This window comes from Pholis gunnellus (genome assembly GCF_910591455.1).
Source record: "Pholis gunnellus genome assembly, chromosome: 11".
NCBI classification, from domain to species: domain Eukaryota; kingdom Metazoa; phylum Chordata; class Actinopteri; order Perciformes; family Pholidae; genus Pholis; species Pholis gunnellus.
The window spans coordinates 16,341,349-16,357,348 of record NC_136538.1 but is presented as its reverse complement, the minus strand read 5'-3'; the positions used below and the strand labels follow the sequence as shown (position 1 = coordinate 16,357,348).

General features: G+C 41.2%; 1 protein-coding gene across 1 annotated transcript; it reads right to left on the bottom strand.

The window, feature by feature from the left end:
* Positions 1-1,986: 1,986 nt before the first annotated feature.
* On the bottom strand, positions 1,987-15,497 carry insyn2ab (inhibitory synaptic factor 2Ab; the record flags this gene model as incomplete). The annotated part of the gene is made up of 3 exons (XM_079168324.1): positions 1,987-2,170; positions 9,737-9,808; positions 14,335-15,497. The coding sequence occupies 3 exons, from the start codon at positions 15,495-15,497 to the stop codon at positions 1,987-1,989; spliced, it is 1,419 nt and encodes a 472-aa protein (XP_079024450.1).
* Positions 15,498-16,000: the final 503 nt, after the last annotated feature.

The following is a 16,000-nucleotide window of genomic DNA, read 5'->3' as shown; positions in this document are numbered from 1 at the left end:
AAATGTTTACACAAGCTTGTAGCTTTAACTTATCTAAGAAACAGATTTTTTCAAACATGCCTGTTCATCTTTTGTACTGATGAGTCAACTGGGAAAGTTTCATGCCAATCGAAGCTGTAGGAGGACTCCAACCGTGAGTCACGTAACGTTGACTATGGGAAAAATGAATGGAACTTTTTCTTCGTCTCACTTCGCAACTCTCATGCCTCTGGCTTTCAACAGACATAGGAGCACATCGGATCCCTTTTTAGTTTAAAATGTTTTATTTGTGATGTAGAAAGAGTAGAAAAATGCATAATATTGCACATAATCACTAAATTGCACTTTCTCAAAGTACAGATCTTTGCATGGAAATTGGTGACCTGAATAATGTTATCTACTGCGTAGTCTAATGATGGGAGGCCAGTATGAGTCTTACTGACATTTCTCAGACATACAGTACCATAATCTAAATACGAGCTGCTGTTATAAAATTACTTAAAGTAAATACCTGCTTTGTAACAGCGTGCAAGTTCAGTATCATTGCTACATCATCAGTGTGTGTTTTTTAAACTTAACCAAAGCTGGCTACATTTCTCTACAAGTCTGCTGTAAGATTGCTACCATACTCCATTAGCACTGTATATAGCCCTTCTATTGTTTATGTGGGTGGATACAGATGTTTGGTGTTCTGTAATTCTGCAAAATAAAGAAAATGTTTTTACAAGATGGAACTCGCGGTTGAATGGCAAGATAAATCAATATTAAAAAAAACGACAACTTCAAATGTTAGCTAACCTAGCATGAAATAAATGACTTTGAAGTAGATTAGGTTCAAGACTTCACATCAGAGCTTTGCTGTGACACAATCTGTGACTCTGAGGCAAGGCAAACTCTTAAAGAACTCAAAGAGAAATGTCAAAATAGCCTTTACTTTTTGTTTGAAATTCAAAACTAAATAAAACCCTTTATAAGTTATCGTAGAAAATATTCTGCCTTGGAAGTAATCAAAACATATACAGTATGTTGTTAAATTTGACCTAACCCAGAAGACTTTCAACAATTGTACCTGCTTCAACAGAAGGGGCCCAAACATATATATTTTTATAAATCTCATTTCACAGTACTTTGCTAAAAAGATTCAGATATTCTGAAATATATAAATTCTGAATATTACGTGACAGTGTAGCCAACAGAAAGGACAGGATGACTGAGGCAAAGTTGGCTGGCTAGTTGGTTGGTTGGTTGCACAGTGAGCTAAATGGAGAGTTAGAAAGAAGGACAGCGAGAGATAAAAGGGACAGTTACGAAGAGAGGGAGGAGACAGGAGTTATAAACCAAGGCAGGCAGACGTTCAGTCGGACGGACAGACTGAGCAGGATGCTAACGGACAATGAGGAAGAAGAGAGAATAGACGGGTCATAAGAATAGCCATGTATTGTACGGTGTTTCAGTCTTTCACGCAAGTTCCTGTCAATAGTCAAATGTTTGTGCTTTGCCGGAGGTGGGGCTGATGTCCATTCAAAGATAATAGCTTCACTCGTAAAAGGCCCTCCACATGGCGCCTCCTCTTGTTGCCAAGCAATATGCTCTAAGGGGAAGAAGACCAAAAGTGCATTGCATTGGAGAAGGCAATAAAAAGTCATACATATAAGCTATGAGTTGCATTTAACGAGTAGATACAAACACATTCATCTTTACACAGCTAAGAGACATATATGTATCCCAAAGCTCACCTAGTTTTTGCAGGTGTGTGTCCATCCTCTTCAGCGAACATGCCAGAAAAAGGTTTGACAGAATCTAAAATGTTTTTTTTTTTGTCTCTGCTGTCCCCCAGCTGACTTAATGTGCAGTCTCAACTCAGCACCCCCAAATGAACTGGTTTCTGCTGTTATCCATCCTCATGTGATGATTGCTCCCTCTGAAAATTCCCTCATCCATTTCGAGAATAACAGGGGTATTCATTTGCCCAGGAAAGAGGCTGTTTCCAAAGCCTTCATGTTTCAGTCAAAGGAACCAGAGTTTCCAACGACCATGCTTTTTGGACTCTGTCTTGGATTTGCGTTTCGGGGTGGATGTGAATACTTCATTGGAGTAAGGGAGAGCGGGACATTGTTGGCTGTCCAGGGGGCAAAGCCTCTTCATCAGGGAGTGTAGCTTGTCCTCCTGCAGTTTGAAGTCCAGCTCGACACTGTAACACAAGCATAAGAGGCAGAGTTTTACATCATTTACCTTTTTCAGTTCAGTATTTTACATTAAAAACAAGGATTTGACGGTAGATTCATTGACTTAAAATCAAATGTGTTCATCTGTAGGTTTTTAAAGTTAGCGATTTATCTTTTTGAAAGCTGTGACATTTCTGACTCAGTTTTTGACTTATTTTTTACATTAGTAATCCGCTGATGTCCAGATGGAGGCTGGGAGGGAGGCAAACCGTTCAAATGCACCGACAGACACCCTGGCAGCACATTTCTCGAGCAGCACATATCCACATTTCAGAGACTCCTCCGAGTAATAGAGTTCCTTTGCATCATGTCTGTATTTTTTATGGATGCAGTCAAAGGGCTTTTCCTGCATAGATTATATTTGTATAAAAAAAGAGCCAGAATGTGGGTTGCTCCTGACATCAGACCTCCATACCCGCCAGCATAATCCCAGGCTGGTCATCGTCTGATTTTGTTCCGGCACCGTAGTTGAACTCTCTCTCTGATTAAATCTCTCAGGCCTGAGAATAAATGTAGGGCTTAATCCCTTCCAAATGAAACCACTGAGAGGCCAAGCATATCCCGATTAACTGCCTGTATTCAAGCAAGGGATAAATGCATTATTATACACCATCTCCTTTCACTTTATTGCTATTGATTTGTAGTGATCTGTTAATGTATTTATACTGGGGGTATGCAATAAATTGTGGTAGCACCCGGGTGGAAATAGAAGAGAATGAATCATCTGCTATGTGCCTGCCAAAGTGACACTCCTCAACAAACCGTACCTGATGGTAAAATGTTCTGTTGCTTTTTGGTTTTGGGGCATTTTTTGATTCATCCTCATTTCATTTATTTTGATCATTGCCAACATTACTCAACACACTGCATTTTTAAAGCACTGGGAATGCTACGATTTAGAAAGCTTATTTCTGTCACTCAAACTCTGGAGGGATTAAAGGTGGAGGGGAGTGAAGCTGCTGAAAGAGATGACATCTGACACGTCAAGGTCAAACATGTAGTCCTCTCCTTGTCTGCGGGCACACAAATAGACGTTAAGGCACAAAGCTCGGCCTGATAGGGTAACGGCTTTGATAGGGTAACGGCTTTGATGGGCAGTGTAATTAGTTCGCTGAAGGATATGCTATACTCAAAGTGACAATGAATCCTGGGAACTGTCCTCACCCTTAAGATAAGTGTCGGTTAAGAACAGAGCTCTATTAAAGCCTTCAGGGGAGAATCCGCGTGGAGGGCTGGATAGTAGTTTGGCAGGCTTGGACTTACAATGAATCAATACACTCGATTATATGAAAAGCAAGTCAGAAATGTGCAAGAGCCCGTGGCTGCTTGAAACTCCTCATTATTGATATAAAAAGGTATTTTCAAGCATGTTTTCGCTGTATCAAAACAAACTCAGTGCTTTGTTCGTTTCTCATTTTCCTATGTGCTTTTTCCTTATTTCCACTTCAAATAAAAAAAAGCTTCTTGACAGAACTGCTGTTTCTTGCAGTATGTGATGCACACATCTCTTATTTATATCATCAATTGTTTAATTTCCTCCAGCTTTTATCTCTATATGCATCTTTTGTTTTGTGTTAAAAAACTGCAAGTTCACAACTGCTGTTTAAAGAATGTTGACTTGACAGAAAGCAGAGCAGAATCACAGCAGCACAGTGCAACACAGAATAGCCTCAGCAATTATTAGGCAATTAATCAGTTGGCAGATCACTGCAATTACTGTACGCTGTGGACAAATGCCATGGTGGGAAGCCAAGGGCAGCACTGCACAATGCGGGTGGCACTGGGGAGCAGGTGCTTCAGCAAACAAATGCCCTATGTCTAAGATCATCTCTGTGCAAAAACAGATTGAAGCAGCTGGAGACAGGGAGGCTTTTCTGGGGCATTCGGCAAAGCAGATTAATCATCTCTTTAGCTATGCAGTGTGAGTAGCTGTTGCTGTGATCAGTGGCGAGCCGTTTGTTTGTCTGTGGTCGTGGTGCGCTGAGCACCATTCAATGATTGTTGCTCCTGGGAGGGATTCATGCTGCTGTGAGATGTCTTTTTAGCACGGCATACTCTATTCATTTAGCAGTGTATACCTGCTCGCCACTTTTCTCTGTTCTTTCCGCTGCCGGCACCAAAGTAATTTCTCCACCGGTGATTTCCCCTTTGGCCATTCAAAGTTCAAACTCTCCACTTGACAAGATGAGTGGTTCAGGCCCAGTATAGTGTAAGATCTTCAGAACTATATGACAGGGCATAGTAGAATGAATCGCTGGAGACTGACAGTTATTCCCTCCACTGACAGGCAACAGTTGAAGCAGATCCCGCAGGTTCTCTTGATCAGATGCTGAATTCTTCCCCTGTCATGTATCTCAGATATAAACGCCATTGTTGTTGTCTATTACACAGCCTTCTGCTTTACAGACACACAAAGAAAAACCCAAACTCATTAATGAGGACAAAACAGAGTAAGCAATCTTGACAATTGTTCACCAAAAAAACAACAACTGCTCCAGCATCTCAGCATGTGATACAAGTGCTAATTAGCTCTTGCGTCTCATCATATTGCTTTCCCTGAACTTAACTGTTTTTCAAAGTCATTGTTAGTTCCAAATTGGAAACAACTACATTGCATTCTTTGATTCAAATGCTGGTTTTTATTCAACACAGCATGATAGGAATAAAATCCTTTAATGGTTTGATCTGAGTACGTTTGTTAAACTGGGCTTCCCGCTGTATACTCCAGGTTGACTCAGTGGTAGGCCGCATATCATTTGCTTTGGATGCTCAAGATAACAAGGGGATAGGAAGAGCAGAAGATTGATGTAGTCCGATCACACTGTCTCTGTCTTTGAGTTGAATGTTACGTGTTGCAATGAAGCATTTTGAATTCGCTACCACTCTGATTTGTTCCCCTGACTGAGCTCTTCTTCATGGCATAGCCAGCCGAGGCTCATGCATATTGTATAGTAGTATTTAGAGCTGTCCACCATGCCAAAATTAGGGCCAACGCAACAACGATTTGTCAGTAACAAAGTAAAACCCGAAACAATCTGCATTACTAGACACCACTAGAGATATAAGTGAGAATTATTTTTCTTTTGTAATGTGGGTGAAGGGACTCCTTAAGGGATTCCTTTCCCCCTGATGTAATGGACAGTGGCATTATAGTTATTCCCCAAATTTATATTACATTCAGCCTCTCTAGCTCTTTCCCTCTCGTTGACTTGCCATATGTACGCCCTATTTGTTGCAGTGATGTATGAGATGCTGCAGTAAACCGGAGGGTGGGTAGAGACTGTCAGGGCAGAGCTGAAGTCTGGATAAGACCTATAGATTGACTACCGGAGCTCAGCAACTACTCATGTCCTGAATTTATCGGACATACTGGAGATGCTGGACTGCTCTGAAATGAAGTGCTACATCTCGGGGGCCGCTAAGTTACAGTTGCAACATGCAGTCGTCTAACCTTGAGGGGTAACTTTTCATCCGAACTTGCTTTTCTAGGCTTTAATTCGCATCACTGCCTCCTATTCAAGGTGTCAGGCAGAGTGGTTTGACCATCAAGGTAATTACCGCTGCCCCTATAAGTAGTTTAACTCTCTGTATTAATAGACTATTATAATAACAGGGCTGCTGGTGACGAGGTGAGCTAGCTGTATGTGTCAGTAAAAAGAACATCTGAAATCAAGAGCAGAGGTAAACAACAAGGTAATGGTTTTTTTTGTGTGCAGCTGAAGAATACTAAACAGCACTATTTGCAGAATTTAAGATATTTATGACAATTGCTTTGGCAGAAATAGATAGGACCGTGACAGTGCACTACCCTGCCGGCCAAGAGACTCTGCTCTATTCAGTGACTTAAAAACCAACTGGGTGATCTGAAATAAACAACATTTAATGAAACAGAGCACAGATGAAATGATAATCTTCCACATTATTAGTACTCCGCAGAGTGTGTCTTCAATGTGATTTTATTACCCTACCACATGCTTTGGTTTGCTGACAACAGACTGGGGGCTGTTCTTTTGCCATCAGAAATTGTTCATAGTTTGTTAATTAAGCCAAGCTGCTTCACCGACATACAGAGTTGGCAGAAGATAAGATCAGTGAGGTAGAAAAAGAGAAACTCAGCTATGGGCTTTGGGACTTTTCTTTGCTCCTCTACGCAGTGGGTTTATTGCTTCAGTCGTACAAATTATGCTGCTGTTAAATCTATAATGTTTGCTTCTCAGTTAGATGAAACCCGAATGCACCCTGTTGCCACATTTATCCGCAGTAAGACAGTATTAAACAAGAGGTCCGGTCAAAATCACGTGACAGATAATAGCCTTTACCCATTACTACCATACCACTTATTTGCATCTGCTGAAACCCTCGGATTGATTAGCACACTTATTTACAATCATGGCTAAACACATGGAAACAAATCAAAGAAAAGGCCTGTGTAATCAATAGGGACACGGATTGACAGACACACTGCAGTATTCGGGCTGTAACACAGGAGCAGTACACATTTTGATCAAGCCTCACCCTGTTTGCTTTCAGAATCATCTACTGAAGGAATTAACATACAATTTGTCTCTGAGAAATGGGATTCTATTCGCTAAATGTATTAACCTTGGCTTTCTTTACTACCACATCTTCATGTTGGATGTAGTAGTAGGTGAAGAGCTTCATTTTATTTAGGTGAACTCCACCTGTTTTAAAGACATCATGTAGCATGAGAGTCCTCACAGATTGGTAGGCAGACAAGGTTTGAAGGATCTGCTTAGTTAGGTCAGACACCAGGTCCATCAGGAGACGCTGTCCTCCCCCAAAAACAAACCCCATAGCTTGTTTGTACAAGCAGCTTATTACGACCCATATTTACATTAATTGTTAGGCGGCAACCTTTAGTGGCAGGAAGTGAGGTGAAGTCTGCGTAAGTAGGAGGTCGGGGATGGGTAAAACAGGTGACCACTGCTTGCGTCCTGTGTGTGTCCAACTAAAAGTCAATGTTGAGTTATTTTACGTCACGTATGTAATGTACTTAACTTGCGTACGTAATGTGCTTAACTTACGTACGTGACATTGGTTAACTTATGGACGTAGCATACGTTACGTAACATTCTTATTTTAACCCAAACCATGATCTTTTCCTTAACCTAACTAAGTATTTGGTTGCCTACACCTATCCAAACTGCATCCGTTTCACAACGTTAACCACGTTTAGTTATGAAGATGTATGGATCTCCTGCCACCGTTAGGCACACTCATTTAGGAAACGCTCCTGCGGGTCACATTAGAGGGTAGGAACAAATCACCTACAGTACGTGGTCGTGTGGGTTGGAGGACTTGTTGCAGCAGAAGCCTTAAAATTCTTCCTCCTGACACGTCAGTGTCTCTGATAGCAGAATCAGATTGAGGTATGTTTGTTTTGCCTTTCCAGGGAGTGTGGAGTCAGTTTTCAGCTCTTGCTGAGCGGTGGTGATCTTCCTTTTGCCTTCGGTTGGTGAATCTTATTCTCAGGATCATTCAGTATTGAGGCTTAAATCTGTTTTCCAGTTTTATTGATTACACAGCTGCTCTCTGTCTTGCAGTGGTAAGAGTAGCTGTCGCTCTGCAGTACTCTGTCTCCGCTGTCCTGCTGTGGTTTTGGAGAGATATTGATGAAGGAAACCCTTTTGTTTCTTTTTTTGCTTCAACTCCAACATCAGACCAAAGCTCTTGTTTTGATGCACCAACAGTAGAACTTTTAGTTTAGTCGTGCTCCTTAGGCGAGCCAGCAGCTCATTTCTGAGTCATTTGTGGTGTTCATATCCAGTAGGTATTGATTAATGTGCGGCCCAGATCAGGGAATGTCGTCCAAGTCTCCAATGTGAGGTGTATTGGGATGTCAATGGGATCATGCAAGACTGTTTTAATTTGAAATCCCTCTAACTTTTTCCCCCTGAGGCTTACTAGAATAATTGCTTTGAGTTTTAAAGGGATAAACCACTACCTGTTCATGAGTTGCATGTTCATTATTTCATCATCAGCATAATCAAGGAGCTTTAAGGCCTAGGTTTAAAAAACAACAACAAATTAGTCAGTGTTACGGGACCCAGAAATTAGAACATTTTACTTCATCTGTCATCTGAGCATATAAATAAAGAACGCTTGACATGAATTAAATTGCCAAGAAAGGTCTTGCTAGGGAAAAGCATGATGGATGGCGGCCAAGGGGATATGACTCATTGTAAATGCCGGGTGCAACAGAGGAGGTTCCCCTGGGCAGTAACTTCCACCAAACCGGCAGCTTTGGAGTGTGAGAGTAAAAGATTTGGGTGGTTTTAGCTCATTTCAGCAACATGTTTAAACACAAAATGCATTCAGATTAAGGAATTATACTTTAAAGTCAAAGTCCGTTTTTTTCCTTCTGTGGAGAAATGCAGACTATTGCTACATGAGTCTTACAACATGACTTGTCATGCGACACTTGATTAAGAACAAATCTGTGAGGCCCAATGCTTTCTTATCCCCCTGTGTCTAATACAAAATGTGTTCCCTGCTTTCAAGTTCCAGTATTGTTTTCTCACCACAATCTGGGTCAGCTTGACACAATGCACTCGTCAAGGGAGAAGAGAGAGGAGGCATCTTGTAGAAAATATTACATAAATCAAAAATCCTGAAAAAACGTGTCCAGGACAGGGCAGTTTCCCTTTCTTTGCACGAAAATGTTCACAGTTAAGTTCCATCATGGCTTTAGAATATTCAAGGTGTTTTAAATAACTGAAATTCTTTCATCATTTTAAAATGGCATCAGAGTATATCTGGACAGCTCTTATTGTATTGCTGTTAAAACCAAACCTTTATTGTAGTGCAGCATATTGCAAACTTTCATATTTAGGGATACAAAGTTTACGAAAGCAACCGAGAAGTCCCACTGTACAAAGCATTTTGCCTGGAGAGTATTTTCCAAACAGCTGTCTGCTTCCTGAACAAGGTAACAAGCGGGTTCAGCAGTAGAGGCTTTTTGGAGTGAAGTGACAAATGACACAAGGTTATAGCTTCAGCGTATTTCCCACCTGCTTCAGAGCCATTGTTCAGCAACACTTACATCACACAAAACCGCTGTGTATTTTGACAGAAATCCAGAGAGTTAATCCAACCGTTGTTTCTAAACAGAGAATTATGAAATTCTAGATCCTCATACTTCGTGACAGGTTCAACTATATCTCCCATCTTATCTAATTCCCTTCCTACAGCTGTATGATTATTTATTTATTACAGCAACACATTCCGCAGAATAATTATTTTTCATCATCCATTGTACTGTAGAAAAACACGCTATAGTGCAACACCGAATATACTCTAAACAGTACCGCCAGCAGCTGCACATTTACTTCTTTGGGCTCTTCTATATCCCTGATGATGGTTTCATGATTCTGCACAGAAAAGCATCACTGCACCAAACACCTCTTGTAAGCATCCCCCTGTCACACTGAACCAAACTATCATACAGGAGAAAAAAGGCATTTAATGCAGCATTTATGAAACAGATATTAATGATTGTGAAAAGGGCCCACCTGTAAATGATGCATGCGCTGTTTCGACAAGTGTCACAATTTGCTGTGTCTTGTCCTGTTCGGTAGGTGAGCCTGTGAACAGAGAGATAAAAAGATACGTGTGATCTCCAGTGACAGGCTTGAGCTTCCATTTTTCAACACCTGTGGGCATCAGCTATCAGCCAAAATCTGTACAGCTTGGTTTTTACCCAGTGTTGTTTATTCCTAACAGTTGAAAATGCAGCAGGGGCTCTGATCCTGCAGTTCTCTCAGATTTGGTTAATCGAGTGTGCAGGCTTGCTGATTTTACATAACAGGATTACCTCGCTTTGCCGCGACATAGTTATAAAATGTGTTCTGTGACTCAATTCTATAAGCAATTCGAAGTAAGTAGCAACTAAATGCTGCATGAATCATGTGTAGTGAAAAATCAATACTTTTACATTTTGCGCTATACTGTACATCTTTTTTATTTCTCATCCAACTCAATTTGCTACAGACATAATGAACATCAAGGATTCAAAAAAAGCAATCAGCAAGACAAATTGTATCTGCTCTGTTTATGGCATAGGAACACAGCCCAGAGGGCCTGTTGTCTTTACTGTACAAGAGTTGCAATTTGTTATGTTGAAAGACCTCCGCAAAAGGACCAACGTAAGCCATCTCTGGGGCACGACGGAGATTTATGCGTACACATGTTAAAGACGACATATTAAATATACAATGGCTTTGTTGGAACATTCTATGCATATTTCCTAATTTGAGTTTACACAAGCATGCTGGTCCGCATATTATTTGCGCGATAAGACCCTGCATGCAATAAGTCACGGCTGCAGTGGTCTGGGGATGAAGGGAGGGGCTGTGTTGGAGCCGCACACAGTAATTATTCGCTGTCACGGCAGCCCATCACCCTGCTGGATGTCACGCGGAGGGGTTGGATCTCAACTGCTCACCATGACACGAGAGGTGACCTCACTGGGGGAGACAGAACAGCGTGTGGATCGAAAACGCTGATGGGAGCTCAAGGTCAACAAGTTCATCCATCCTGCCCTGTTCCCAAATGAAGTCTCTCCTGAGCAGCTGTGAGCAAGAACAGTAACTCACTGCACAGGCAAGGTCCACACTCATGCTGTGCTGCTGCCCGGCTTTTCTTGTACATCTTTGTAATTTAAAGAGCTCCGCTCTAATAATCAAAGCGTATTAACCTAAATTCATAATCACCGCGTGTACTCAGCACAAAAAACAACAACACTTCCTTTTCCCATTCAGGGTAAAATGCTCATGAACCACTAAAGTGACACTATATTAAAAAGCACAGAATGTCACAGAATAAGATTTCATAGATGCATCATGGACAAAAATCCCTGCACCTCCGATAATCGTTCACTAAGCCGACTGTTGGCACAGATTCACTGCTGTGTTGCCCACGTCAGCTGTCCTGGGATATGTCCTGCCCTCGTCATTCCGCTTTTACTGTCAACACCCCCCTTCCTAGGTGGTTGCTGTGCACAAGATGACATACTCACCCCATATTTAAAGCACGCCATATCTGAATGTCGTTTTTGATCACAGGTTATCAGTAAAAACAAAATGATATGCAGTGCTACAGGCAGAGCAGCATAAGATGACATACTGTTTAGTATATAGTAAACAGACTGAGCAGACATTATTTTGTGAGTAACGTTTACGGTCTATATGATGCAGCAGCGTGACTAGTACAGATAGCGACATTCATATCTGAATATAATCATATGTCAGTAGTATTATGGCCCTTTTATCGATACGGTTTAACCGAGAGCTGGCATGCACATACTGTGAGAAAAAATATTCAACTGTGGAGTGTTACAAATGATCCGTGTGCAACTGTGTTGTTGTTATCTTTAAACCACTTTGAGCAAAAAAACCTTGTACACTATAGTTTATGTAATGCATACAAGCTGGTCAAGGTTTTAAGATATATTCAGTTATGCTGTGATTGAGAAAGAAAGAAGGAGAAACTGTATTATCACCAGTGACTATCATCAAACTTATCAAGTGTCACTGACCCACTTCTGCTTAGGTTTGGAAAACTTGAACACATGCGAAACAGCTGACAAGCAAATGCATTGTGTGCTGTTCCTTTTTGCAGGATGTCATTGATCCATTTCGTGTGACTTCATCAAACTTACAGAGATGGGAAACAGATGACAAGCACATGCATTGTTTTTGAGTTCCTGTTGTACTTTTAAAAGGACATATTTTTCTTGTTTGTAACTGACTCATGGGACATGTGAGGGAGAGCAAGTACAATCATCCAAAATTAAGAATTGGGATATTGAAATAATGAATGCCATCATACGAACAATGGGCCTCATGCAAGAACACAATCGTATTCTCAGCTTAAGTTTCTCTTGCTTCTTTTGTACGGTGGGCTCAAATGAGTTAGCCACGACGGATTCAGCAAACTTCAATATGAAGATAAATGTGTAAATGACCATCGTAAACATGATGAATGCCACCTGTGCTTAAATGAGCGTGTGTGCATGACAATTGTAAATGAGCCCCAGTAGTACCATATGAGGCTATGAGTCCTGTCCCATTTGTCCAGAAGTGTTCATTAATGAAAATGGCACCAAAGAATGCGATACATAAAGGAAAATCATCTGCAGCAGAAATAAGGGATCTGCTGAAGCCAAGAAATGGGAAAAATAATGAGCTGTTAATGCCGTGTTACCTGAGGGTCGTACTGTCACTGAAATAAAGTGGAAATAGTTCCATATGAAAATCTCGCTACAGCAAGGCGATCAATGATTGCAATGGAGGGGGTCAAGAAGAAGTCTCTATCTCTATCTCTATGGAGATGGTCAAAAGAATACATGCCATAATAGGTGATGTCAGGCATTGCAATGGAGGATGTAATGGAGGATGTCAGGACAGCGACTTGAATAAACCTGCATGTGAAAAGGCTAGCTCTCTTCAAAGGGCACGACACGCTAAGAAATCCAAAAGAAGTAAGTTAGCCATGACACACCTTTTAATATGCAATGAAAAATTAACGCCAAGCTAATTGCTAATGAGTTATACGGCAGGTCTGGACCACTCCTAAATTGTGTTCGTACCTAAGAGAAAATTAAAAAAAACTAGAAAAGTGGCGACAAGTTCTCCGACATCACTCGTACAAGCCACTTAAGAATGAATCTGTTCGTACGAGTGCTTCTTGCATGAGGCCCAATGTGTCTATTGCTTTACCATGGGTTGACTTTATCCTTTTGTCACTGCATGTATGTTAATGGTAGTGGCTTAAGATACACTTGACATCATCTATTTATTCCTGATGAGAACATAGACACTTTTAATTGGTTTCATCTCAAAGTGTAGTCTTAAAGATGGTTTTTCCGACTGTCCACCCATGCACAAATGGGAAGGGGAACGTACTGTGGAGGGAACAACACAGTGTGAGCACTATAGCAGGCAAGGTTTTGTGGAGATGAAAGGCAAAGTGTTATGAGGCTGCACTAATTGGGCCTTTACAACCACGTTCCACAGAGCCACACTGGGGTGCCTTGTTCTCCCCTGGATATGGAAGACTTAAATACAATTTGCTTTGTGTTGCTATGGGTTTTAGAGATGGAGTATTTTGATTCTTTCAATAGCACTGCAGGAGTCTGGCTGTGGACATGGCTTGAGTACTTTATGAAGATTGTCAAACCTGATGTTGGCTTACACATAAAATATTCTCATTCCCTACCAGAGAGTGAGATATACACTTTATTGTTCAAGCATTTGTATCGGATCGATACTCTGTATACTCAGGTATCGTTATCGGCCCAAAAACAGATCGGCGCATCCCTACTTTACAGGTACTTTACATGGTAAACATGGTCAACATATCCTATTGTCCAATTCTTCAGTTATTAGGCAAAACCCGGTTAAAATGATGCCATTCCCAGCCAACACAGCTGTATATATATATATATATATTTTTTAAAGGATCATGACTGTAGTTTACAGTTAAGGTCTTATTTTTTGTAGTTTAGGACGACATGGTAATTGCTCAAATCTGGGAACACGGATCTGAAACAAAGAAATCTGAAGAGGAAAGAAACCCCAGCAGTCAGACAAACATACAGGTTTTAAACAATCCTCCTTCTGCCTGAATTTATCTAGAAGAGAAATCACAAACTGTAAAGTCATTACCGAAAACTGCCCACTGTGAAGACCCATCACAGTTTAAAGACCAATTTCCTGGTTCAAATTTGATCATACTCGCCCCCACAGAGGTTTTATGTAAGATTAGGGATTATCACCATCATAGTTCTCTTTCCTTTGGGTTTAACTTCAAATAAAGCAGTTGAAATAAGCTGGTTTAACTGTCAAATAGTCGACTGCTTGCATTTGTTGCCATTGTTGTACTGATGTTGCTGTGTTCCCAGATATTAACAATTCTTTGGGGAAGTAATTAGTTGTGACAGCTCATAGTAATGATGGTCAAAGTTGCCACACTGAAGACTAAGATTCATGTTGTTAAAGGAATTACGCTTTTTCCTGACAGCACACTGACATGTGCATGTGTGTACAAAGTAAATTGTATGTTTGGTTACATGTATAAAAGTCTGCACTGCAAAGCTTACTCTACTCACCCCTCTCTCTGCGCTTCACCTTTCTCTAGCTCCTGAATAACTCCGAGTAGGACTTTGATGGTCTCCTGGCTCGAGCTGATGAGGTTTTCCATGGCCTGCAGCTGTGCTTTGATATCCTTGTCTCCAGATAAGGGCATTATCTGCTGGCTGCTCCTCATGCCTGGGGCTCCTGTGTCTCTTGGAGGAAAGCCCTCATCCACACCAACTGTTTGCTGGAGTTTAGAGGAGGCTGACGCATGCCTTGTCCGACACTGCCCTTGTGACTGCACAGAGCATTTGGCACTATGGGGAAGTGTCTGTGACTGCTGTTCGTTTAGCTGTGTACCCTTTTTCCGTTTACAGCTAACAGACGGGCTTCCTAAAGACTCCACCTGTGTCAAAGAGTTCCACGTAACAGGGCCCATACCCTTTGACTTGTTCTGTGAAAACTCTGTGTTAGCCAGCTGGCGCTTTGAAGAAGTGCCAGCTCCCATGTCTTCTTTGGGTAATCCTTTGTGTTTGGTCCTTGTACCACAACCCTGGTACTCTGTCTCCTTTTTGGAAGCAGGGCTGCCCGGATGGCACTCTTCCGAGAAATGTGAAGAGTCTGGACACGAAGGTCCATCCACACAGTTGGCACTGGAAAGCAAATCCTCTGTATCACTGCTGTCATCGGTGTGGTGAAGCAATGCCTTTGTCTGGCCCACAATCTTACCTGTGTACTTGGCGGACTCCCCGATAGGTTGTCCATCCTCTCCTCCTGTCTTTATATCACTCAAAAAACCATTGTTTTGTCCTTTATAATCTTCCACCATAGCAGTATGTTTAAATGTATGTCCTTTTTTCCTCTCAAAGGGGAAAGTCTTGTATCGCTTCGTGAGGTCAGGCGAGGTCTGGACACCAGTGCTCTTGGTCACGTTTGGAATAGAGCGTCTGGCAGGCATGGTCATGTACTTTCTGTGTGTCACTTTGCAGGAAATGGATCTGGAGCGTTTTCCTCGAAACTCATTCTGAGCTTCACATATATCCTTAAATCGCACTTGTAAGGCCTTGTTTCTCTTCTTTACCTGCTGCTTGCCGGATTCTGGTCCAGACTGTGCATCAAGGCTGTGTGATGGGCCTGAATCCGAATCTGATTCATCTGAATTTGAGATAATGCATTTGGTGTCTTCTTTGCTCACCATATTTTCTGAAAAAGGTAAAAGAAAAGAGTTTGTTACTCTTTTATCAAGTTTGGAAGGAATATGATCTATAATCATAGCAGTAATATACTACAACAAATTAGCCTTGGGACAATAGTAATAACCAGGTAACATATTATAAACCTTTATCAAAGACACAATCTGTGATCCAATATCAAAATCAAGGATCCAAACTTATGGCATACACATTGGTGATATGTGTCAAAGGTATACCTTGAAAATCACCACACAACAAAATAATCTAACTTCATCTACAAGTAATCTGCACAATTATGTATGCATCTAAACTTGTACCTAGTCACACACATTATTAATGTTATGATTTTTCCCCATGCCGCATTCCCATTTCAAATGAAATGAAATGAAATCTAATTCATCTTTCAGTTGTACTAAGCTCCACCCTCACGTGTCACTTCTGGTTGCAGAAAAATCAAGAAGGCGACATCCAAAAACCAAAATGCGACAGTCAAAATGCCGAATTCAAA